The sequence below is a fragment of the Cololabis saira genome, chromosome 21 (genome assembly GCF_033807715.1).
Source record: "Cololabis saira isolate AMF1-May2022 chromosome 21, fColSai1.1, whole genome shotgun sequence".
NCBI classification, from domain to species: Eukaryota; Metazoa; Chordata; class Actinopteri; order Beloniformes; family Belonidae; genus Cololabis; species Cololabis saira.
In genome coordinates this window covers 4,216,760-4,243,720 of record NC_084607.1, presented here as the reverse complement: position 1 = coordinate 4,243,720, position 26,961 = coordinate 4,216,760, and the positions used below count along the sequence as shown (strand labels likewise).

Here is a 26,961-nt window from a genome sequence, read left to right as displayed (position 1 = left end):
CTTGAGGGGCACATCCATTTGCAATTATCCCCCGACACCTCGTTAGACGACTTGCGGCCCGTCCGTGAACCTGGCAGCCAGTGAGGCGGGGCGTGATGGGAGCGCCGTGTTTACTCGCGGCCCGCTGTGGCGGCCTTGTTTCCCTCTGAAGTGTTCATTTGTTTCTGTTTGCCGTGGCTCTTATCTGCCTGCTTGCTGCCTCCCGGCCCATGATGTGTGGCGTCAGAGCCCATTAGGCCGGGGGGCCGGGGGGCCAGAGGAGGTTAGGGGTGACGTGTCATTAGAGCTGCCTGCATTGCACCCAAGGCTCACTGGCTCCACGCCGCATCGTCCCGCACCGCCCACCTTATGTGCGATTGATGGCTGTTCATTTCGCTTTCAAGGAAAGCAAATTAACATTTAATGGTGAACCATATTCTCTCTGTGGATGAACACCAAATGAGACCAAATGGACTGCCGACTTTTTCTAAAATGATCCCACCGACCTGAAATTATGGGAAAAAAACCCAAAAGACTTAAAAATGGCCCCTCTGCAACAACAGTTATGCTGTGATGGGCTGCAGGGAGCAGCCTTTATGGACGTCGTATTATTCCCATGATGTTTATGAATCACAAACCTCTCACAACTTAGAATTAAGAGAATAAAACCTGCCAGCAGCGCCGCTTCTGACCTTTCAATTCCGATATAAGACGCATAAACTCTCAGTGGAGATCGATAACTGAGATCAATGACTGGAGAGCGAGCCCAGACCCAACTGGCCGGCCCTCCGTGCTGCAAAGGGGGTAGAGGTAGTTCTGCAGAGGCCCCCCCAAGACAATCTGCCACCAAACGGATAAATCCAATTTTCTCTGCAGTCATGTTACATTTTCTAAAGAAAACTTGAATTTCTGCGTCTCTCCGCTGCTCCTCACTCAACAGCTGTAGCTCAGGGGTCCCACCTGGCGGCAGGTGGCCAGAAACCAGCAGTGTTCCTCAGGATGGTTGCTTCTTTCGACTTGTTTGCTCTTACTAATAAAGTATTTTGAATTGAAATTAATTTGTGACATGTGGCGACTGCAGCCAATGGATCGTCGCAGGTCAAAGCCTGCAGACGCAACGCTTGCAGCGACTGCAAACGCTCGCAGCGACTGCAAACGCACGCAGTGACTGGAAACGCTCGCAGCGACTGCAAACGCTTGCAGCCGCCTGGAAACGCTTGCAGCCGCCTGGAAACGCTTGCAGCCGCCTGGAAACGCTTGCAGCCGCCTGGAAACGCTTGCAGCTGCCTGGAAACGCTTGCAGACATCTGCAAACGCTTGCAGACACCTGCAAACGCTTACAGACACCTGCAAACGCTTACAGACACCTGCAAACGCTTGCAGCCGCCTGGAAACGCTTGCAGCGACTGCAAACGCTTGCAGACACCTGGAACAGCTTGCAGCCGCCTGGAAACGCTTGCAGCCGCCTGGAAACGCTTGCAGCGACTGCAAACGCTTGCAGACACCTGGAACAGCTTGCAGCCGCCTGGAAACGCTTGCAGCGACTGCAAACGCTTGCAGCGACTGCAAACGCTTGCAGCGACTGCAAACGCTTGCAGACACCTGCTTGCAGCCGCCTGGAAACGCTTGCAGCGACTGCAAACGCTTGCAGACACACGCTTGCAGACACACGCTTGCAGACACCTGCAAACGCTTGCAGCGACTGCAAACGCTTGCAGCGACTGCAAACTCTTGCAAACACCTGCAAATGCTTGCAGACACCTGCTTGCAGACGCGACTGCAAATGCTTGAAGACACCTGCAAACGCTTGCAGCGACTGCAAACGCTTGCAGCGACTGCAAACGCTTGCAGACACCTGCAGACTGCAAACGCTTGCAGACACCTGCAAACGCTTGCAGACACCTGCAAACGCTTGCAGACACTTGCAAACGCTTGCAGACACCTGCAAACGCTTGCAGACACCTGCAAACGCTTGCAGCCGCCTGGAAACGCTTGCAGCGACTGCAAACGTTTGCAGACGCCTGCTTGCAGACGTGTCCCTGCACTGCTGCCCGTTTTCAAGGCGTGTCCTGCGAGACTCGAGGAGACCTGGGATGGTTACGTTTCCGAGTAGGAAGTTACACCCTTGTTGTGGTGCATCTTAAATTAATTTTTAAGTGTATAAACAACTTAGCACCTTAGCTACTTTGTCGATTTGTTGAGAGACAAAACAGCAACAGAGTCACCAGAACCTCCTCAAAATCCCGTTCTGCAGGACAACCTTCGGACAGTCAGCCTTCTCCTATAAGAGCTGTAAACTCTGGAACTCACTGCCATAAGAAATTAAATCCATCTCAGAGTGTAACATGTTCATCACCAAAACTAAAACCTGGTTAAAGAAAAATCAAAACTGTACTCCTCTGTAAATAGTGTGTATATTTGTGTGGGAGAGTGAGTGAGGGAAGGTTTTATATCATGTAAATGCAATATTTGCATTATTGAATTGTACTGTATGCTCTTTTTAATTGATGTATATGAATTTTATATTGTACTGCAATGTTGTGGAAGAACTGGGGACTGGAGTTGAGATTATTAGCAGTAGTATTATTAGTATTATTAGCATCCAGTATGAACCATCACTTGTCAAATTTACAGTAACCCCGGTAACTATCGTTAAAGATTAGAGTAAGTTCCATTTCAGAGATTCTCCTCAGGGCCACAAACCCCATCGTCCACTTCTCACGTACTTCCATCAGATGTTTGATTCTCATTGTTGTGCATATTCACTGTGAGAGAGGATAACCTCCATCGTCCTCTCTGTCTCTAATCTTTCAGTATTGTGGGTCACACTGAGCCGTACACTAAACTGTGCTGCAAGGGCTTCTGCATAGACATCCTGAAGAAACTGTCCCGCAACATCAAGTTCTCCTACGACCTCTACCTCGTCACCAACGGCAAGCACGGGAAGCTGGTCCGGGGGATCTGGAACGGGATGATCGGCGAGGTACGACCTTCATTTCACAGTTCCAGTCGGAGGTCAAACGTCGGCCACCTCTCACCGTGGTTAACAGTCAGATATTAAGTTTTAAGCCACGAGGATTGTATATTGACTTAAGTCCAAATAGCACAGACATGAAACCAGACAAGTATTATTATTAGATTTAACCTCATTACCGTTTATTTGTGCAGGCACGATGCAGAAAACAAGCAAATTAGCACCATGTCAACATCGTTTCTAATGATAATTACTGATATCTGGGGCTTTGAAGGGTATCCGTGTTTTACAGCATCTTCCAAAGACAGGAACTTGCAGTTCAGCTTTCAAAATAAGAGTTCACACCAGGGAAAAACTTTTCCGACCACTGATGATACACATGAACCGGTCATGAAGCTACAAAAGCAGCACGACGCATAAACTATGTGGAATTATGTCTTTAACCCTTTACTGTCTTTGGGTCAAAATGACCTAATTCTCCTGTTCCTTCTTTCCTCCTGCTCTCTCCTTCCTTCTTCCCTTCCTCTTTTCTCCCTTCCTTCCTCCTTTCTCCCTTCCTTCCTTCTTTCCTTGTTTTCTCTCTTCCGTATTCCTTCCTTCCTTCCTCTTTTCTCCCTTCCTTCCTTGTTTTCTCAATTCCTTCCTTCTTTTTTCCCTTCCTTATTTCCTTCCTTCTTTTCTCCCTTCCTTCCTCCCTTCCTTCTTTTCTCCCTTCCTTCCTTCCTTCTTTTCTCCCTTCCTTCCTTCCTTCTTTTCTCCCTTCCATCCTTCCTTTCTCCCTTCCTCCCTTCCTTATTTCCTCCCTTCCTTATTTCCTCCCTTCCTTCCTTCCTTTCTTCCTTCCTTCCTTCCTCCCTTCCTTATTTTCTCCCTTCCTTCCTTCCTTGTTTTCTCCCTTCCTTCCTTCCTTCCTCCCTTCCTTATTTTCTCCCTTCCTTCCTTCCTTGTTTTCTCCCTTCCTTCTTTTCTCCACTCCCTCCTTCTTCCTTCCTTCCTTCCTTCCTTCCTTCCTCCCTTCCTTGTTTTCTCCCTTCCTTCCTTCCTTCTTTTCTCCATTCCTTCCTTCTTTTCTCCATTCCTTCTTTTCTCCCTTCTTTTCTCCATTCCTTCTTTTCTCCCTTCCTCCCTTCCTTCCTTCCTTCCTCCCTCCCTTCCTTCCTTCCTTCCTTCCTTCCTTCCTTCCTTCCTTCCTTCCCTCCCTTCCTTCATTCTTTCCTTGTTTTCTCAATTCCTTCCTTATTTCCTCCCTTCCTTCTTTTCTCCCTTCCTTCCTTCCTTCCTTCTTTCCTTCCTTCTCCCTTCCTTCCTTCCTTCTTTCTTTTCTCCCTTCCTTCCTTCTGTCTTTCCTTCTTTTCATTCTTCCTTCCTTCCTTCTTTCCTACCTTCTTCTCTTCCTCCTTCCTTGACTCAAAGACAGCCCAAGGGTTAAAAATTCAGCGGTGGAAGTACAATTATATCTGCAAAAAGACCAGCAGAAGAGGTTGAAATGACGTGAAATCAGTGAGCACATTGTGATGACCATGAAGACCTCCCCAGAACACGCAGCTGGAAGATGGACCATTCCTGCGGGGAAACACTCCACATTTCCCACCCTGGGCTCTAACCCCAAACTAACACAAATTAAAGCATAGAGGATCCACAAAATGGAGAGAGCGTCGAGGTCGGCACAGTTTTAATTCTGGCTGTAACAGAATCGGCCAAATTCAGCATGAGCAGGTCAGACTCATTAACTGGTGACGCCGTTAGCGGTCCTAATGAAACCAGTCTCATTAATCTTTTGAAATTATCTTACAGCCTGTGCAAATCATTTGGAAGCCATGGGTTGTGCAGATATCAGACACCAGCTTTTATTTATGATAAGGGGGTGGAAAAGCATCATGTAGTTTATTTTAGAAGATTCCAGTAGAGTTGGTAAAGACATGCTCCGACGGGTTTATCTGTGATATTAACCACCTTAACATATCTGGCAAACCATCGATTCAATTCACATTTATTTATATAGCGTCCATTACAATGCAAGTTGCCCTTACGATCTTTCCAGAGACCAGAACATGAACCCCCGACCAATTATTACATAAACAATGGCAGGTAAAAACTCCCCTTTAGGAGGGAAGAAAACTTGAGCTGGCTATCGCTATCGCTATCGCAACACCATCTAATCCCTTTGTAAGTTGTTTAGGACCAAGAATAATAACCTCTGTTTTATCAGAATTTATAAGTAAAAAGTTAGCGAACCTCCAGTCTTTTATGTCCCTAAAACATGTCTGAAGTTTAGCTAAGGGTTCTGTTTCATCTTCGTAGATAAATACAGCTGCGTATCATCAGCATAGCAATGAACATTGATGCCGTGATTCTGGATTATATTTCCCAAGGGCTACATGTATAAACTGAACAAGATTGGCCCTAGCACTGAACCCTGCGGGACACCGTAGCAGAGCCTAGCACTGAACCCTGCGGGACACCGTAGCAGAGCCTAGCACTGAACCCTGCGGGACACCATAGCAGAGCCTAGCACTGAACCCTGCGGGACACCATAGCAGAGCCTAGCACTGAACCCTGCGGGACACCGTAGCAGACCCTCGATTGTTCTGAAGAAACTTCATGTACATGAACAAAGTGGAATATGTCAGATAGATATGATTTAAACCAACGTAGAGCCCCCCCGCCCCCCCGCCGTGGTCTCCAACACAGAAAGACACACAGAGGTTACATATACACTGGAGCTAGGCCTGTGTTGAAAAAAATCGATTTTCCGATTCTAAATCGATTCTCATATTAATTCCTAAAATTCGATTCATATGTCTAAAGATCGATTTTTTATTTTTTTTTATTTATTTATTTATGTTTGTTTTTTTCCATCGTTACATTACAACTTTGTTATTTTTTTGTTTCTCCCCAAAAAAGGAATGTTTTGTTGGACACCAGAATAACTGGTGCCATGTTTTTGCCTTTAAATATGTTTAAAGGTATGAAAACATTAAAGTGTTAGGTTATAGTTGCATAAATTGTCTATATTTTATTACTTTATATACTGTCTTGGAGTTACATTTGCAAAAAATGCTAAAAACCAAATGCTCAAAAATTAAAAGCCAAAATAGACCTAAAAATGGAACAAATAAAAACGGAATGTGGGAAAAACTAAAACCGATTTCATCCGTTTCTGTTTCCTGCCCTGGATCTGTTTGGTAATTCTGACCCACGATGTTTCTGTTTCAGTTCTATCAGCATTCTGGGAGCTGATTGGTCCTTACAGCATCATTAGCTGCAATACTTGCTGTTGAATCTCAATATAATACTAGTAGTAATATTTTGCAGAACTACAGTCATATAATTCATGCAACAGCTCAAAAAACAGTTTTAATAACACTAACCCAAATCAATATTGGAATCTTAAGAATCGGAATCGAATCGATTCTTGACATTTGAATGGATCCCCAGCCCTAACTGGAGCTACACACTATCACGCAGTAAACAAACGCTGCCCAGTGTACACCATCACCAAATACATGATAGACACTTTTCAGGCCCTAAGAGAACCAACAAGTCTTCTGAACACTGTTCGTCTCTGCTTAGAAGACCAGACCTGACTTGAAGACCCTTGTTTTAGATGTTGCTCCGTTTAAAAACACACCTGCTTCAAACCAGTGGACACATGACGGACTTGTGTGGACCCACCCCCCACCGTAGACCATGCTCGCCCCTGGATGTGATCGTACAAGTCTGGTACTTTTCTATCATTTCCAGTTCAGTTCTTTTGTGCAACAACATCAACAATGGGCTGAAATCACAGAAACTCAAAGCAAAAGAAAGGAAAACTGCCCTTAATGACTAAAGTAATAGATATAAAAAGGTTGTTATGAAAAGATGTCTCTCCTCAAGGAAAAATGGAGGGAAACAACACTATTTGCCCACCCCCTCCACCACCACACTCTTTATTTCAAAAACAGGAAGGCCATTGTGCTCAATGAGGCGTCGCGCTGCACAGGAGGACTAATGGCGTGCATGAGGCGGTGTGTCTGGACTGTAAATCCACAGGCTCTCCATCAACCTGACAAAGGGGAGTGTGCTGTGGCAAAAGAGTCTCAAAATCGGTCTTGGAGAAGTTTTCGTGGTACTGGGAGGAGGAACTGCCTCCAGCTCGGCACTGTTCTCTTATCAGCATCCTCACGTCTAAGTATCACGCTGTGAAAGGCCCCGATGCAGGATTTGGCAGATCAGGGTGATCATTAGGGGTGTGCAAACAAGGGTACCTCACGATTCGATTCGATTTCGATTATTGGAGCTTCGATTCTTCGATTCTTCGATTATAACGATTGTCGATTCGATTATTGGTGCCACGATTCTTCGATTATTGTGATTTTTAATGCTTTTTTCCATACAAGATTGATTTTGTCTACATCTGTGGCTACATTTGTAAATAAATAGCCAATCAATTAACTCAGTTCCTCTAACAACACTCCTTAAGTAAATAACAAGGTTTTTTGAACATTTGACACGTATTTTTCAAAGACACAAAATAATTTATTTTGTGACTATGTAAACATTTGCTCTTTGACTTACTTAACTTTGACCAGGGAAAGCTGCACTTGCATGAGAGCGCCCTCTATTGGCGGAAAACACTGAAAACGGTCAAGCCCTGGATTTAATGAGTTCATTAATTCAAGTAAACAAGATATGTACTTCCATCAAATTTATTTAGTGTAAACATATCTGCCATATTTCAAGTGAACAATAAGAAATGTGCATTCTTGAAAATGAAATGATTCAGCAGCTTATTCAGTCTGGAATCTGGATAGGATAACTAAAAAAAAAAAAAATGAATTAATCGATTCCAAATCATCACGTGACGCATCGCGATGCATCGACACATCGATGAATTGCACCCACCTCTAGTGATCATGACCTCATCTTTGAGGGTCAAGGGGGTCGTGACCATCGGCCGGTGGACTCTGATCCGACTCTGGTCCTTCCCGTCTCCCCCTTCATGTCAGAGACGTCCAAATGGAGTGAAAGTGCCCGATAATACGATGCCAAAGGCCACAGCTGTCACGGGTGCCGAGGCATGACGAGGGAAAACAACACTTAGGGAGGTTTGTGAGCTGCGTCCCTCCGGCTGCTGCAGGAGCAGGACGCTACATCAACATCATCAGGCAAAAAGGATGAGCGTTTACTTTCCTGGCTTTTCCTAGCATTGGATACAGTTAATTATGATATTTTGTTAGCTAAAATTAAACATTATGGTTTCCAAGGAAATTGTTGAGGAATTTACCAAACCATTTCATAAGTCCGCTTTGTGGTATATGAGTTGTATTCAGCCGGCGGTGAGCACGTCGACACAGACCAGGTCTGGTTGAAATGCTGACCCGGAGAGATTTTACAACAGGGTTTTTATACAAGAAGCCTGTGATCTTCCAATTCGGGACTACCCCCTGGGTCAGGAAGTCCATATATGGTATCGAGTCCTTGTCTCTGCAGGAACTGGAAGTCGAAGCCACTCCCCCGGTGCCTGTCTCGGCAGGGATGCAAGACGCCGGAACTTGTGTGAGACAATAGGTCACAGACGAAAATCACCCCATGGGGTGCTCTAGTGTTCCGAGTCTGTTTGAACCAACTTCCAAGGTGTCATCTTCTACATGGGGGTAGGAAGTTTGAAGCTAACACAAAGGTGTTGGGTCCTAGTTCAAAGCCCTGCAGGAGGTAGGACTGGGGCAAGGCGTCGTTGTCCCTGTAGGGGCCACGTGCTGTTGGAATGCTTCATCAAAATGTACTAAAATGGTTTACAAATTATATGAGTGAGAGGGAACAATATGTAGTTATAAATGGTTGTGTCTCAAATATAACTCAGATATTATGCGGTGTTCCGCAAGGATCTATCTTAGGACCCTTATTATTTCTTATTTACATAAATGATTTTTCATCAGTTTGAAAATGTTCTTTTCCAATTTTATTTGCTGATGATACCAATATGATTTTATCACATACTGATTTACATACTCGAATTAATAATACAAATGAAGAAATGATGAGAGTCTCAAAATGGTTCCAACTCAACAAGCTTGCATTAAATATCAAAAAGTCTAATTTTATAATATTTGCAGGTAGGGGTAGGAAATATCTTAAATATTATATTAGAGTAGCAGTAGATGGAAATGAAATTTCCCAAGTCTCACAAACTTGTTTTTTAGGTATTTTGGTTGATGAGAAATTGAATTGGAAAAAAACATATACATTTCATTCATAATAAAACTGTGAAGTCATTGGGCATCATCAGCAAACTGCAAAATCTCGTTAATATTTCTTGCTTATTAACTCTATATTATTCTATGATTTATCCTTATTTGATTTATGGTATTATTTTTTGGGCAAATACATACCCTTCCGGTCTTCATCAACTTTATTTAATGCAAAAATGATTTGTAAGACTGGCAACTTTTTCTAACTCTATCTTATAGGTCAGCAGACGATGTCCGGTATTACGTCTGCTTTCCACTCTTCCTCTCATTCCTCTCAGAAAAGGAGAAGCAGCAGCTCGGTATTGACTTTCCCTCCACCACAGGTGTTCTACAAACGGGCAGACATGGCCATCGGCTCGCTGACCATCAACGAAGAGCGCTCGGAGATTATCGACTTCTCGGTGCCGTTTGTGGAGACAGGGATCAGTGTGATGGTGGCTCGGAGCAACGGGACCGTCTCCCCCTCTGCTTTTTTAGGTGAGGAACGGTTTTCTTTGCTCGGGGTGAAAGAAAGAAAGGAGGAACCTCGTCATAGCACTCCTGTCCTTCTCTGTTTCTGTAAATCCTCCCATCAGAACCGTACAGTCCGGCGGTCTGGGTGATGATGTTCGTCATGTGTCTGACGGTCGTGGCCATCACGGTCTTCGTCTTCGAGTACTGCAGTCCGGTCGGGTATAACCGCAGCCTCGTTACTGCTAAAGGTTAGTGTCCCGACACGGGTCAAAGGTCACCAGGGGTCACCTGCACCGGGTTTTGGCCAGTCCAGGGGTCAGCAACCCGCGGCTCTAGAGCCGCATGCGGCTCTAGAGCCGCTCTTTAGCGCCGCCCTAGTGGCTCCTGGAGCTTTTTCAAAAATGTTTGACCTTTTTTTTCCTTTTTTTTTTCTTTTTTTCCCCCTCTTTCTTTCTTCTTTTTTTCCTTTTTTTCCCTCTTTTTTTCTTCCTTTTTCCTTTCCTTTTTAATCTCGACATTTCTACTTTTTTTTCTCTACGTTTTGACTTTTTTCTCGACATTTCGACTTTTTTCTCAACATTTCGACTTTTTTCTCGAGATTGTACTTCAATATTAATCTCGACATTTCAACCTTTTTCTCGAAATTTTGACTTTTTTCTCGACATTTCAACTTTTTTTTTCGACATTTCAACTTTTTTCTCGACATTTCGACTTTTTTCTCAACATTTCGACTTTTTTCCTCGAGATTGTACTTCAATATTAATCTCCACATTTCAATATTAATCTTGACATTTCAACCTTTTTCTCGAAATTTTGACTTTTTTCTTGACATTTCGACTTTTTTTCTCGACATTTCGTCTTTTTTCTTGACATTTTGCCTTTCACCATTTGCCTTCATTCTAAGACTTATACAAGACTTCATTTTTTGTGGCTCCAGACATATTTGTTTTTTGTGTTTTTGGTCCAATATGGCTCTTTCAACATTTTGGGTTGCCGACCCCTGGGCCAGTCCATCCCACTCATACTTAAAATTATGTCTCGTAAAATGAGTCTTGTACTGTTCCCGCTGTGACCGGTTTGGTACACGACGTCCCAAATCAATCACCCGAGGGGGGGGGGGGGGGCGTCCACTTATCGAGAGGCGCCTGGGAGTCAGAATCCAGGGCAGAACACCACCAAAACAAACATCAGACCGCTGATTAATCACTAACATTTTTGTGTCTCGGCTTGTTTGCTGTGTGGAACAAAATGTCTAAAAGATGTTATATTGGCCTGAAGAAAATCAAAACAGGCAAACTTCTCGCAGCATTCCCCGGGTGTTTGGAGGAGAAGGCAAGAATCAAGAAGTCAGAGTGAAAAGTCACTGGATTTATTAAGTCAATCTGTTTTGGGATTGGATTTCAGGCTGAGAGTCTGTCTCTTTATTGTAACGGCAAACGTGAGATGTTTTAAATCTGCAATTAGTCACGCTGGACATGACACGGGTCACCAGTACCTGTGTCAGACCAGTCCAACCCACTCACTATTCATTTTCTGTCTCGTAAAAAGATCTCGTACCATTCCCACTGTGACCGGTTCGGTACACAATGTCCTCGAATCAATCAAATACTCGTACAGAAGCGTCCAAGAGACGTGGTTCACACCAGCCAGCATCACGTGTGTTTTCCGACGGCTCGTACCTTTATCTAGAGGCGCCTGGAAGTCATAATCCAGGGCAGAGCCAATCATGAATGAATGAATGAATTAATCTTTATTTCGGCTTGTACACACTTTTTTACAAAACAAGATGAAAAACAACATTTCTTTTGCCAAAAAGGAGTAGGCTGAAGCCGTAGCTTATGGTGCCTACCCTTTTTTTCTTATGATCAGCTTAAATATGAGACATTAGCATTACTCTGTGGAAACGAACAATACATAAAGAAGACAAAAATAAGTAAGACAAAATATAAAATTGACATTTCACATTCTAGAATGTTTTTGATAGTATACTTTATAATTATAGTATTTTATATTTATTTACAGTATTTTATTTAAACATTTCCTCAAACTTGAAGATGGAACTGCACATTTTTAGGTTGTTATCACAACTATTCCATATTTCTCTAGCCTTAATTGATGTACATCTATTTTTAATATTAGTTCTTGCTGTCGTCGTCTGAATCATGAGTTTCCCCCTCCGGTCATAGTGGGTTTCTTTTATTTGGAACAAATCCTGAATGTAGTTTGGTAGTAGTTTCTACTGGGCTTTAAAGGCAAAAAACAAACAGTTTTCTGCTCGGCTATATCATGGAGTATTATATTTAACTAGAGAATTTCCTCGCAGAAATTACGAGAGTGCCACGGCGGGCTGCTGCACATTTGTGTACATTATTGCATTTTGCAAGCAATAAAGGTGAAGGACTCAAAACTAAGTCCGATGACACCACACAGGATTCTCTATGTCAAACCATTCAAAAGTTATAGCAGAAAATAGAGACAACCAATCAGAAGAAGGGGGGGGGGGGGGGGGGGGGGCTAATTTGCACCAATGAAGGTCAAGGACTCAATACTGAGTCCTATGACACCACCCATGACTCTGTATGTCAAACCATTCAAAAGTTATTGGACAATAACATTTTGGCCAATCAGAAGAAGGGGCGGGGCTAATTAGTATATATAATATACAAATGTATATATTTATATAAATAATAATAATAATAAATATATATATATATATATATATATATATATATATACATATCCCATGAACCGGTTCCCAACAGGAATGCTAATCATCTAAGGTCAAAAGGTCAGGGTTCAGATTTCTCCATTTTACAGGTTAAAGTATATGAAGTCTGTACCGACTCAGTCATGTGACCAGTTCTGGCTCAGGCAATGACTCAGCAGCTGAGCTCTGGTTGCTAGGGGCAACAAGAACCTCGACATGAGGAAGGTTCCGGGTTGCCTGTGAGAAAACCCCAGATTTTGCCTTGTGACAATTTCTCAAATAACTCCGATTTGTGAGAAAAGATTTTTTTGAAGAAAACTTTTGATTACATTACAGTGAATGGAGACCGAGGCAGGAATTGGCGCTGCTTTATTGCCCCCTGTTTAAATTTTGTGCATACCCCGTCTGTCAAAGTCACATTTTATGAATCCCAACATCTATGTCTACATTCTGACCAAAAATTATCTTTCTAGCTTTCACAGTTCGGCCGTGAGCTCGAGTTACAAATAAAAATTAAGGTCATTTTTTTACTGTCCCTCCCACTCTAAAAAATGAGAGCTCCACTCTAAATTTGACAAAAAAGTGATTTCCAGTCCTCGCTTGAGGGCTCATATCTTGAAAAGTGTACATCTTAGGAAAAAACTGTTTCAGGTTTGGGAGAGAAGAGAAGTTTTCCTCCGTTTTGAAGTAAGTCTACGTGCAAATATGAGAAAGATACGTGACTCAGAAAAAAGGTGAATTTTGGGTTTTTTCGAACCTCCTTCCACCCACAGTGTGACATTCTGCCTCATTCACTTACATGGGAAAATCTCCCCATTAGTTTGGACATTTGGAAATGTTTTTGCACTTCGTGCAAAAACTATTTGTGCCATCGCTCTGAAAATCCACAGGACTGTAGTTAAATTCAGGGCCTACAACTTTCTAAATCGGTTCAGAATTTTTCGAGTAACGGTGTGCGAGTGGTGAGGCCCCAAAGTTCTTCCAATGCGTTCCGGATGGCGCTAAAAGCGCACGTTTTTGCACGTTGCGCAAAAACGTGCACACCAATCGCTAATAAAAGTCATAGCACACGATTCCCGCTTAAGGCGCACGTTTCTACGTTTTTACTTCTCGCGTTTCTCAAAGCTGCGGTACTAGTTACGCGCCGAAGTTTGTCCGGAAAATGAATAATAAGATGAAATGCACACAATAACAATAGTGCCTCTGGCTGCGCCAAGAGGCACTGCTCCTCCATTGCTATTGCATAGCTATGGAGGAGGCGTGCCACTTGGCGCAGCCGTGGCACTAATAAAGAGATTATTTGTTATACATGAGATGACACTAACATTTTTTATGTCTTGGATTGTTTGAACAAGATGTCTAAAAGATGTTATATTGGCCTGAAGAAAATGAAAAACAGGCAACTTCCTTCCTTTTCTGCTGCGGTACGAAGGAACTAATTACTCAGTCCTCCAGCGTTATCCTCCTTGTGTCCTTTCTAGATCCCGGAGGTCCCACCTTCACCATCGGAAAATCGGTGTGGCTGCTGTGGGGGATCGTGTTCAACAACTCCGTCCCCATCGAGAACCCCAAGGGCACCACCAGTAAGATCATGGTCCTGGTCTGGGCCTTCTTCGCCGTCATCTTCCTGGCCTCCTACACGGCCAACCTGGCCGCCTTCATGATCCAGGAGCAGTATATCGACACCGTGTCCGGCCTCAGCGACAAGAAGGTGCTTCAAAACACTTCATAACCAGGTCAATGACCTGACTTTTTGTTTGTCTCTCAAAGAGCAAGAGGTGGAATTGAACCGCGCAGGACTTTTTTCAGAATAGGGTGTCGATGAAAGAGCAGGATAGATGTTACAGACGAGTGGACTTTCTGAGCAGACGGTGATTATAATTTCCTGGTATTATCTTATGCACATTTGCCCTGCCCCGGGGACGCCTTTTAAACGAGTATTGACGAGAAAATCCATGTTAAACCATCAGCACAAGAAATGATTTGTGGACTCATTTGCTTTCAGGCAACAGAAGGGATTAAAGAGGTATTTGAGCAAAAGTCAGAGCCGTCCACTGCTCATTACCAGCCTGGAAAATGTCATTTTCTATTCATTACACGCTAATTCTGCAGCGCAGTCACAGAACCGGCCATGTTGACAGTGAGCTGCTGGACTGATGAATACTGACGTTTGTCATGTAACGACAGAAACCCTCAATTCTTCTGTTTTTGTCTGAGGAAATGAGAAATAAACTCCTCAGATGCTCAGCAGCTCGTATAAAAACGCAGCATCATCATTTATTTAGAGCAAACTAGAGGTGCAGAAGCAGCGTGGAAGAAACTGTGAGCATCCACGAAAAACAGATGTTTTGTCAGATTGCTGGTTTTGGGGGATTCAGGTGTGTAAACACAACGCTAAGCAACGATCTTAGGGGGAAAAGCCACCAATCTGGGAGGGGGCCAAGGCCACGGCATAATCCTGCAAGAAGATTAACAATGAGGCGGAATTAACCTTCCAGGAGTGAACATGAAAGCATATTAAATGTTAACGCTCACAATAATACAATTTGAAAGAGACTAAACAAGTATGACATAGTAGTACCTTCAATCAATCCATGTTAAGTTTTCATTAATTTACTTTTACGACTCAGAATTGAAAGCAGGAACTCGATTTACAATAAAAGGCTTTGTGAGTGGGTAACTGTGGTTTATTCCCAGCATTCCCAGACCTCTTTCCTCTCCGACAGCAGTGAGCTGCGCAGCAGGACCGTTTCCTTAAACATCAATCATCATGTCCTGCATGCATTTCTCCAAGGGTCATTGAATGAGCATATTTACTGCACCCCCATGGTTCCTACATAGATAATTAAGTCAGAACGGCATGGACTAAAAGGATCAAGTCGGTCCTGGACGGGTTCATTTCCACTACCGTGGCGACTGAGAGCAGAGAAACCTGCAGGACGTCCACTTAACAGAAGATACATGAATATATCACAAACCCCAGCACGGTCAATGTGGCTGCGTTAGTGTCTCCGAGCCTTTAATCTGGGCCGTCCACCTCTTATGGCGCTCCTAAATGACAGAAGTGAGTCCTTTGATTAAATCACCAAACATCAGGGTGATGGGACAAATTGCATTTCATTATACGCGTGTGTCAAACCGTCAACAATAATTATCTCCTGAGTGATGGAGGCTAATTTTTATTTAGTTACTCTGGCTGCGAGTCAGACAACAGAATAGCGGCTCATGTTTTGTCACCACCAAGTCTAATTCCACCTCCCTCGACAGTTTCAAAAGCCACAGGAGCAGTATCCTCCGTTCCGCTTTGGTACGGTACCAAATGGCAGCACCGAGCGCAACATAAGGAGCAACTACCCAGAGATGCATGCCCACATGGTCAAATACAACCAGAAGGGAGTGGAGGATGCCCTCAACAGCCTCAAAACAGGGTAGGCGTCTGCACACAACCCCACAAGCAGAGGCTGACACTGCAACACGTTTAAGTGAGAAGCGTTTGTTTCACTTCCCTAGAAAACTGGATGCTTTCATCTACGACGCGGCTGTGCTGAACTACATGGCCGGCAAAGACGAAGGCTGCAAGCTGGTGACCATCGGCAGCGGGAAGGTGTTTGCTACAACCGGCTACGGCATCGCCCTGCAGAAGGATTCGCGCTGGAAGCGACCCATCGACCTGGCGCTCCTGCAGTTCCTGGCCGACGGTGAGATGTTCGCAGTGCTTCCCTCAACGGCATGAGACGGAGAGAGAGGCAGTACTCGAGTTGTAAAAAAATAAATCAGGGGGGATGGTGGATTTTATCATATGGGGACACATAATTTGTGCTGATTACAAATCATATACTATATTACAAACTAGACAATTTCCTCGCAGAAATTTCGAGAGTGCCACGGCGGGCTGCTGCACATTTGTGTACATTATTGCATTTTGCAAGCAATAAAGGTGAATGACTCACATACCGGCCAATCAGAAGAAGGGGCGGAACTAATTTGCACCAATGAAGGTCAAGGACTCAATACCGAGTCCAATGATACCCCCCATGACTCTCTATGTTAAACCATTCAAAAGATATTTGACTATAACATATCAACCAATCAGAAGAAGGGGCTGGACTAATTTGTATATATCAGGGGTATTCAACTAGATTCGGCCGGGGGCCACATCTGCAAAAGGACTGTATGGAGAGGGCCGCACAATTTGAAAATTTGGGGGTTTTCAAAATGTATTTTGCACTCAAAGACGAAGACTTATGTATATATAATACATTTGTATTATATTTGAATATATCTAGTTTACATATGAATTATGTATTAATTGTCTCCAGATTTAGTCATTGTGAATGTTAAATATAATATTCAGATAAAGAAATATTATTTTAAATGCAAGTTCATTTTGAAACCATGCATTGTGCAAACTTAATTAAATTGATATTGACCTACTTTTAATAAAACACGCCATAATGACAAAGCACCACTTTCCACCAAGATGGGTAGGGACACTGCGTAGCGTGGGGAAATGTTATGTCAGGTAGGAACAGACTCAGATTGACCTGAAACGCAGTTACATTCTCGAGGATCTCAGCCACACTCGAGTCTCTGCCCTGTAGCTGCAGATTGAGTTTGTTAAGGTGCCCCATAATGTCACATAAAAAAGCAACTTGTGATATGAAATCGGGTGTTTTCATGTGTGCAAGTACCCGCCAGTCACAATTTGTCTTACTGTACTTATTGTATTTTTGTATTGTATTTTTATTTTTTTTTCTCATAATCCTTTTTCATTTTCTCCCATTCAAATCCATTTAATCGGGTAGCGGTGGGGCTGATCTCCGCAATTTGAAGCCTTGTATAATAATTGTAAAAATCTGGGTTATTTTCTTGGAGGATCTCGTCAAACATATAGTGAGGGTTCTCCACCGCATCGGCCCTTCTCTCTGCGCTCTCTCCCCGATCTCCTGCGCTGTGCGTCCCGTCACCGTCTCAATCACCAAGCGGCTTTTCCAAATCCAACTCAGCCTGGATCATTTCTCGTGTCCTCTGCTTTTTCCCCACATCCAAGTAATGATCTGACATGCTGACATGTTTGCTGCGTTTAACACCGCTCCCCCCTCACTCCACGCTGTTCGCGGTTTGATTGCGTCATCACACGCCGTTATTAAGTGTTCGTTTTTTTCCCCATTTATTCCACCGAACACCGAAAGTGTTTTTTTGCTATTTTCGGCCAAACATTCGGTGCATCACTTATTAAAAACTTATTAAAAAAAAAAAAAAAAATTCTTATTATTTTTTTTTATTTATTTTTTTTTTTAAATATGACCAGGGGCCACATAAAAGCTCCTGGCGGGCCGCATGTGGCCCGCGGGCCGCCATTTGAATATCCCTGGTATATATAATATACAAATGTATATTTTTATATATATATATAAATATGTATATATATATATATATATATATATATATATACATATATATATATATACCATGAACCGGTTCCCAGCAGGACTGGTTATCGTCTAAGGTCAAAAGGTCAGGGGTCAGATTTCTCCATTTTCCAGGTTAAAGTATATGAAGCCTGTACTGACTGGGTCATGTGACCAGTTCTGGCTCAGTCTAATCACTCAGCAGCTGAGCTCTGGTTGCCCCAGCAACAAGAACCTCGGCTTCAGGAACATTCCGGGTTGGCTGTGAGAAAACCCCAGCTTTTTCCTTTTGACAAGTTTTCAAATAACTCTGATTTGTGAGAAAACCATAGCTCCTAGCAGAAAAACAAAGACATCGTGAGAGACACAGAACCCGACAGATTTTGTCAATCTTAATTTTATTCAGATATTTCTTAAAATGTGTTAGTAACGGCAGTGCGAAAACAAGGTGAGATTTTTTTTAAGAAAACTTTTTATTACATTACAGTCAATGGAGACCGAGGCAGGAATTGGCGTGGCTGTTAGCCCCCCCCCCCCGTTTAAATTTTGTGCATACCCCGCCTGTGAAAGTCACATTGTATGAATCCCAACACCTATGTCTACATTTTGACCAAAAATTATTTGTCCAGCTTTTACGGTTCGGCCGTGAGCTCGAGTTACAAATGACAAAAATGATGGTAATTTTTTGAATGTTTCTCTCACTCTAAAAAATTAGAACTTCACTCTAGATTTGACAAAAAAGTGATTTCCAGTCCTCGCTTGAGCGCTCATATCTTGAAAAGTGTACATCTTTCCTCCGTTTTGAAGTTTGAATGACAGTTCTACGTGCAAGTATGAGCAAATTAGATGACTCAGAAAAAAGGTGAATTTTGTCTTTTTTTTCTCGACATTTTCCCATCCGCTTTTAATGGGGCCATACAAATACATGGGCCAAACATGGGACAAATACATGGGCCATACAAATACAATACAAATACAATACAAATACATGGTTTTTGCACTTCGTGCAAAAACTATTTGTGCAATCGGAGGCCCCAAAGTTCTCCCAATGCATTCCGGATGGCGCTAAAAGCGCACGTTTGTGCATGTTGCGCAAAAACGTGCACGCCAATCGCTAATAAAAGTCATAGCACACGATTCCCGCTTAAGGCGCACGTTTCTACGTTTTTACTTTTCGCGTTTTCTCAAAGCTGTAGGAGGAGTAGCGAACCGAAGTTTTGTCCGGAAAATGAATAAGTAAAATAAACCTGCAGGATAACATGCACTCCTCCTCCATTGCTATTGCATAGCTTTGGAGGAGGAGTGCCTCTTGCTGCAGCCGTGGCACTAATAAGAAGATTAAATCCACACAAATAACAATAGTGCCTCTGGCTGCGCCAAGAGGCACTGCTCCTCCATTACTATTGCATAGCTATGGAGGAGGCGTGCCACTTGGCGCAGCCATGGCACTAATAATATCACTGACCAAAACACCTGCAGAAATACTGCAGGAATGACATAGCGGCAGTTAAATGCAGCCTTCTGTAAGCTTTAAATATCCACTGGTCTTACATCAAATACATCAAAAACCCTACAAAAAAACAGTTTTCTGAACTTATCAATATGACTCTGTCCTTCACAGGATAAGTAAAATTGATCACTGCAAAAACTCAAAATCTTAACAAGAATATTTGTCTTATTTCTAGTTAAAATGTCTCATTTTAGTAAAAAAAAAATCTCATTACAATTAAAACAAGACTGATCACTGGAAAAAAACAACAATTTTCACCTGTTTCAAGTAGATTTTCACTTGAAATAAGTAGAAAAATCTGCCAGTGGAACAAGATTTTTTTGCTTGTAATAAGAACATAAATCTTGTCCCACTGGCAGATTTTTCTACTTATTTCAAGTGAAAGTTTACTTGAAACAGGTGAAAATTGATGAAATGACATAAGGGATGGAAAGGGGGGATGGCAGTTTTACAGGGGGGATGCCATACCCCCTCACCCCCCCTCAACTCCAGTACCGGAGAGAGGCATTTATAATCTACTATCGTGGCAACAATCTCATAAAAATACACAGAGATACACAACGGGACTTTATTACAGTTGCCATCATTTTAAAAGATGGATGCAAAAGCAATATTGAAGAAAAAGACTTATTGTGGTAACTTTAACTCCTCGTGCAGGTTATTTTAAAGGCCTCGGGCCTCGGCCTCTTCATCTCTGTCAGGCTGTGCAGTCGGTAGTACGAGTGATATTAAAGCAAAATGCGGAACTTATATGCTTCATACTTTTATTACTTCTCAAATCAGCATAAAATTCCTGCTACTAAAAGAAAAACACCTTTCGTGAGGAAGCGGTAGACAACCGAAGGAATTTAAAGTAAAACCATAATAACCCAAGAATACCAGAGCAGCTGACCCGTGTCATGGGAAAAAAAAAGAAAACCGTTTATGCTTTATAACAAAAGGCCAACAGCTGTAGGAAACAGGATAAGAAGAGGGGGATCTAAGATGTATAAATGCAGATGAAAGGGTCACATCTCTTCCGTAATGTATACCTCCTCTAAAGCCGGGCATACACTGTGCGATTATCGGCTTGACTTTTTTTTGATCGGGCCCGATTTTGACCCAATCGTTGCGAGTGCCTCGTACAGTATATCTGGGGTAACGACAAGAGATTAACACCTCACGACGAGCTCCCGATCAGGAATCGTGAGGTCACAAGAAAATCAATCGTGTTTGAAATCCTGGTCGCTCCTCGTGAAGGAATCACAGTTGAAGCAGCTACGACCCGATTGGACTCATCCTTTCACAGAGAGCATGCGCAATCTCTGATGTCACGTCAAAAACTATTATTTGTAGTTTAAAGTGTTGCAAATTCACATTACAAATCATGTTTTAATAGCAGAAAAAAAGACTGCATTTCCCACGTCTGCCCAACCATACGCATACGGCGTAGGGTACGCGGCGCCCCGCACCGTACGGGCGCGACGCCGCGTAACCTTATTTATTCCAATTTCCACTCGGTTCTCTTCCTCGCAGGCGACACCCAGAAGCTGCAGACCGTCTGGCTCACGGGCATCTGCCGTAACGAGAAGAAGGAGGTGATGAGCAGCAAGCTGGACATCGACAACATGGCCGGGGTCTTCTACATGCTGCTGGTGGCCATGGGCCTGAGCCTGCTGGTGTTCGCCTGGGAACATCTGCTCTACTGGAAACTCCGGCACTCCGTTCGCAAATCAGACCAACTGGACTTCCTGCTCGCCATCAGCAGGGTAAGCAATCCCCACGCATGAAAGGCTCTTTATAGATGTAAAAGCAGCTCTGTAACTCCAAAATGCAATTTTAGAAGTTTGCGAGTGCAATAAGTCAAACTGGGACTAAACTGCAATAGTTCAGGGGGCGACAACAAAGCAGAGTGAAATGAGGTCCAGGAATGGGAGGGTTTCGTTGGATATTTCCTCAAAAACAGCGATGGTCATGATGCCGGGGAAGCTGAATTTAAATTGCCCCATTAAAACCTTCATCTCTGCATCACGACTGGTTAAAGGTGATATTACGCATTCCAAAGCGATACATAATTTGAAAGTAAAATAAAGCTGGTGGGTGAAAAATTGAGAAACTAATATGGGAAGTGCATGATCAGCAACCGTCGACGCATTTATGTGCTGCTTTTCCAAATCACCGAAAACAGCATTTCAATCACGTAGCAGACAGATCGAGCAGAATTAGGGAACTAGTTTTGCAACAAAAAGTCTCCTTGTCACGAGTTTCCTTTTGCAGTGGAAGTCAATTAGTGTTTTTATACGAAACAATAGAGATGCACCGATTGATCGGCAACCGATCGCAATGTGTCCCTAGCGGAGTTCTCAAAATAGTTCAAAATAGGCCGAACACATGACGTTTACTACAACAAACCAATGCCAGCACGTGAATCCCCACATCTCAGACCCCGGTCTGCTAAAGCCGGGCAGACACTGTGCGATTATCGGCTCGCTTTGAACTGATTTTCCAGTCGTGCGACTTGGATCGGGCCAGATTTCGACCCAATCGTTGCTCGTGCCTCGTGCAGTAAACGTGGGGTAACGACGAGAGCTTAAAACCTCACGACGAGCTTCCAATCACAAATCGTGTGCTCGCAAGAAAATCAAGCGTGTTTGAAATCCTGGTCGCTCCTCGTGAAGGAATCGCACATTTGAAGCAGCTACGACCCAATTTGCCTCCTCCTTTCGCAGAGAGCATGTGCAATCTCTGATGTCACGTCAAAAACTATTATTTGTAGTTTAATGTGTTGCAAATTCACATTACAAATCATGTTTTAATAGCAGAAAAAAAGATCGCATTTCCCACGTCTGCACAGCCAATTCCTTGTCCAATCACGGCGTTGTCTAATCTTTTTTCATTTAATCGCCAAACAGAATGGCACAAATTGCTAAAGGCTGATTTATGGTTCCGCGTTGGAACGGTACCAACGGTACGGTGCGCGTCGCCGCGTACCCTACGCCGTAGGCTCTGCGTTGGTGTAACGCGGAACCATAAATCAGCCTTCAGTGTGTGCTGTGTCTGCTGTTCTGAACTTCTCTGTTGTGCTCATTTTGCTGGGCCGTCGGGTCCCTCCGCCGAGACACAACTTATGCGATTCAAACGATTTAAAATATTGCACAGTGTATGCCCCGCTTTAGGGGGCGTGGCAGTCTCTAGAAGGGGCGTGGTCTTTGGAGGGGGGCGTGGCAGTATCTACAAAGCATCAACACTGAAAAAGGCATCGCCGGTATGGGAGCTTTACAATGTCCGAAAAGAACAAAAAATGTGCAGTTTCCAATGTGTGTGCAAAGGAAATGCCCCGAGGAGAAATGTTACAAAAGAATTTCATCACAACGAAGCTGATAAGACATTTGAAAGTTTCTCACATCAAGGAGCAAGAAAAACTAAGAACTACATTGTAAGGTAATGGATTCATACGTCTTGATCATTAGCTGCTTTCGGGTTTAAACGCGTCGTTAGCTGCTCGGATCCACGGTACGCACTGCCGAGTTGTAAATATTTCAATATCCAAGTGTGTGCAAAGGACATACCCCAAAGATGAATGTTATAAGCGAATTTCAACACAACGAAGCTGATACGACATTTGAAAGTTTCTCACATCATGGAGTATATTGATTTTCAAAAGTCGGCTGCTGCTGAGGTAGAGACGGAAGAGGAGTGTTCAGCAACGCTGCTAACTCAGATGAACGTAACAGAGACCTATATTCGACAGCAACAAAAAAAAATAAAAAATAAAGAACTACATCGTAAGGTAATTAATTCATAAGCTTTGATCATCAGCCGCTTTCCGCTGTAGAAGACGTCGGGTTTAAACGCGTCGTTAGCTGCTTGGATCCTGGTACACGCAGCCGAGTCGTAAATATTTCACTAATGATTGTCCGCCGGAGTTATACCAGACTATACACAGTCACATCCACAGCCTTAGGCAGGACAACAATCGTGTCAGTCGGCTTCAAGAGTGACATTTGGAGTTCTAGTGTGAAGAGTTTTGCTTCACTCACAACAGTTTCCTCACACGCGCCGGATGCTACCGCTAAAGTTTTCATAATTCACTTTTATTTTAAGATTGAATTCCTTTTTCCACAATAAAACTGCACATGTCGTGTTGTACACATAAATATTGCCACAGGACAGCTTAAAACTAGTAAGCTACACTCACTCTTTGTAGTACCGTAGTAACTCTTTGTACTCTCTTAAGTTGTTTCTAAGAGTTTCTAGAGTGGGAAATATTGCACGTTGCCTCAGCCTGCAATTCATATCTCCTCACTTTGATACAGTACCTAATAATACAATGTCAGTGTTGTTGGACATGAGACAACAATATTCAAGAATTTATGGATTTCACGCTGTAATCGGTAGGCCTGTGTAGAAAAAATTGATTTCCCAATTCTAAATCGATTCTCATATCAATTCCTAAAAATCGATTCATATGTCTAAAGATCGATTTTTTTTTTTTTTTTTTTATTTTATTTTATTTATGTATTTTTTTTTTCATCATTAGATTACAACTTTTGGTTATTTTTTGTTTATCCCCAAAAAGGAATGTTTTGTTGGACACGAGAATAACTGGTGCCATGTTTTTTCCTTTAAATATCTTTAAAGGTATGAAAACATTAAAGTGTTAGGTTATAATTGCATAAATTGTCTATATTTCATTACTTTATATACTGTCTTGGAGTTATATTTGCAAAAAATGCTAAAAACCAAATGCTCAAAAATTAAAAACCAAAATAGACCGAAAATGGAACAAATAAAAACGGAATGTGGGAAAAAATAAAAGCGATTTCATCCGTCTCTGTTTCCTCCCTGGATCTGTTTGGTAATTCTGACCCACGATGTTTCTGAAAGCAGTTCTATCAGCATTCTGGGAGCTGATTGGTCCTTACAGCATCATTAGCTGCAATACTTGCTGTTGAATCTCAATATAATACTAGTATTAATATGTTGCAGAACTACAGTCATATAATTCATGCAACAGCTCAAAAAACAGTTTTAATAACACTAACCCAAATCAATATCGGAATCGAATCGAATCAAATCTTGATATTCGATTCTGAATCTTAAGAATCGGAATCGAATCGATTATTGACATTTGAATCGATCCCCAGCCCTAGTAATCGGCAGATACTGCTTTTTGTGATCGATCCCCAAAATCCTGATCGGTGCATCTCTACGAAACAATATCAATCAAAGCGTGATGACGTTTCCTAACTCACTGTTGATCTCGTCGTCCTTCTGCAGGGCATCTACAGCTGCTTCAATGGGGTCGAGCACACCGACCGCAACGGGAGCATGCAGAGTCCGGACGTTACGACCAACTACACCCAAGCCAACATGCTCAAGATGCTGAGGACGGCCAAGGACATGGTGTCCTCTGCCCGAGTGGAGAACTCCCTGGACAGCGCCACCAAGACCATCGAGACCTGGAGCCGGCGCGGCGCCGAGAACGTGCGGGCGGGCCTGCCTCCCAGGATCATGACCACGGACGTGACCCACTGCCGGCTGCCCTACATCTCTAGCATCACAGACAACCACTCCCCGTACCCCCAGAGGGCCATGACGCCCACCTTTCCGCTTCATTACGGGGAAACGTCCACCCAACCGCTCCTGGAGAAGCCTAAGATGGTGACCCGTCCCACGCCGCTGCGGTACACGCTCCCCGCCCGCAGCAGTCAGCACATCTTGGAGAGGACGCTGCCCATCTCCAGCCTCAGCAGCCCACACATCGCCATCAGGGACCCCGCTCCCCCCGGATCCTCAAACCCCCACCAGGGCCGGCTGTACGTGGAGAACCAGGCTCGGCACCCCGCCTCCCCTTTCGTCCCTTACAGGGAGTTCCAAGTGCCCGAGATCTACATGGAGCACAAGGGGCCTCTGAGGAGGAAGTTCAGCTACCCCCCCGACTGCATGAGCCGCCGGAGGAAGTCCTTCAGCTACGTGTTCGATGCTGCAGACGGCAGAGTGAGGGGAGACTACGACGAGCCTCGGTCCTGCTTCGCCGAGCTGAGGGCCAACCACCTCCTGCACAACCACGCCCCCGATCCGGCCGCCATGGCCTGCGGCGCCGGTCACTACCCCGGCGGGAGCCCCTCCTGCAACTCCTGCATGAAGTCCTACCTGGAGCCCGAGATGGACGACGTACCGCTCCTGGGGAAGGACAAGCTAAACCGGCGGCCCTCGTTCCTCAAGGCCACGTGGGGCAATGACAGAATCCATCAGCTGGACGAAACCAAGCCCTCGACGTCAACGTCCTCCAACCCCCGGGCCATGCCCGACCTGTTTCCACGGATTGTGGCGCCCAAGCTAAGGCCTCATAAGCTATACGGCAGTCTGGGGCACAACCTGTCCTGCTACCCCGTGGCGGCCGAGCCGGCCTACCTGGACCCGGCTCACATGGGCTCCTACCCCTACAAGCAGAAGCTCAAGTACTCGGACTCCACCCGGCTTCCCTCCTACAGGGAAGCCATCCTGCAGAACGCCGCTGCTCTGCGCCGCTCCTCGTCCACGGTGGTGCACAGACATTACTCCACCTACCTGAACTCATACACGGACCTACCGGTGTACGTGGGGCCGCTGGCTCAGGGGCCGCCCCAGTTCTACGACGGCTCCAAGGACGTGTGCCACTTGTTCCCCTGTACCAGACACTGCCCGGACAACGCGGCCATGCTGCCTCCTCACGACAGGCAGGTGGTGTACCACGACAACGTGTTCGGGGCCTACGACGGCCCGGGGAAGAGGGAGGACCTGGGTTCCGGGGGCCGGGAGAGGCGGCAGGTGCTGGTGGCGCGGAGAGTCAACAGTCCCTACGTGCCAAAGCCCTGGGGCCGGGTCTCCAGCCTCGAGTCGGAGGTCTGAACCCCCGTCTGGACTGGTTCGGGCCCCTCCGAGGCTCAGGTCAAAGCAAAAATTAAACTCTACACCGACAGTGTACTTGAGAGGGCCCGCTCTCAGTTATCAGTGCAATAATACTCCCAGCAGGAAACTGTACAACGAGGAGAGACTTCAGAGCCGACTACTGCTGGAACTTCGTAAACCAAACTCATAATAATAGTCAAACAAGTATAAAAACGTTAAAAAGTATTTAATACATACAAATTTAACTCGTTGATTGTTATTTAAAGGATTTTTAAACAATGTGTTGCTATGTGAAAGAGTTCTGGGAGACAATATACTGTAGCCTCTCAATCTGACCACTTGAGACATTTACCCCCAATCCCCCCCTCCCCGCCCACACTTCTCAACTATCCACCACATCATTTGACTTATAAATTAACAGATAATTTTGTGATTAAAGCGCTGATATGTCTTCCGTCATTTTTCTAAGTCGATGGCCGTGGGCGCAGCGTCGCTCTGGTCATTAAACTAGTGTCACGGCACTTTTTAAAGAAGAAATCAAGAAGGGAAAAGCATCAAAGTATCATGTGTATTTCCATTGTTACATCACCCTTTAATAAAGAACGCGGCCATCTCAAGGGCCTTTTGGAAACTTCTCCAGCCTTCTTAGCGTGCATGTGCAGCCAAACTCCTACAGTTATTTCACCATGCCGGATCACACAGAATGGTTGATGAGGATACGGCACATAAGCGATAAAGATCGCCCAGTTTCTTATCTTGCATACTGTGTTTCAGCAAATACTGTTCATCACCAACAGGTTTGCAGCTTATAAAGGAAATGG

General features: G+C 44.1%; 1 protein-coding gene across 1 annotated transcript; it reads left to right on the top strand.

The window, feature by feature from the left end:
• Positions 1-2,791: 2,791 nt before the first annotated feature.
• grin2ca (glutamate receptor, ionotropic, N-methyl D-aspartate 2Ca) lies at positions 2,792-26,535 on the top strand (the record flags this gene model as incomplete). Its single annotated transcript, XM_061711718.1, has 8 exons — positions 2,792-2,962; positions 9,510-9,663; positions 9,762-9,887; positions 13,828-14,057; positions 15,614-15,774; positions 15,857-16,044; positions 20,783-21,015; positions 24,527-26,535. Coding segments are annotated over 8 exons (2,877 nt in total), but the record flags the coding sequence as incomplete, so codon positions are not given.
• Positions 26,536-26,961: the final 426 nt, after the last annotated feature.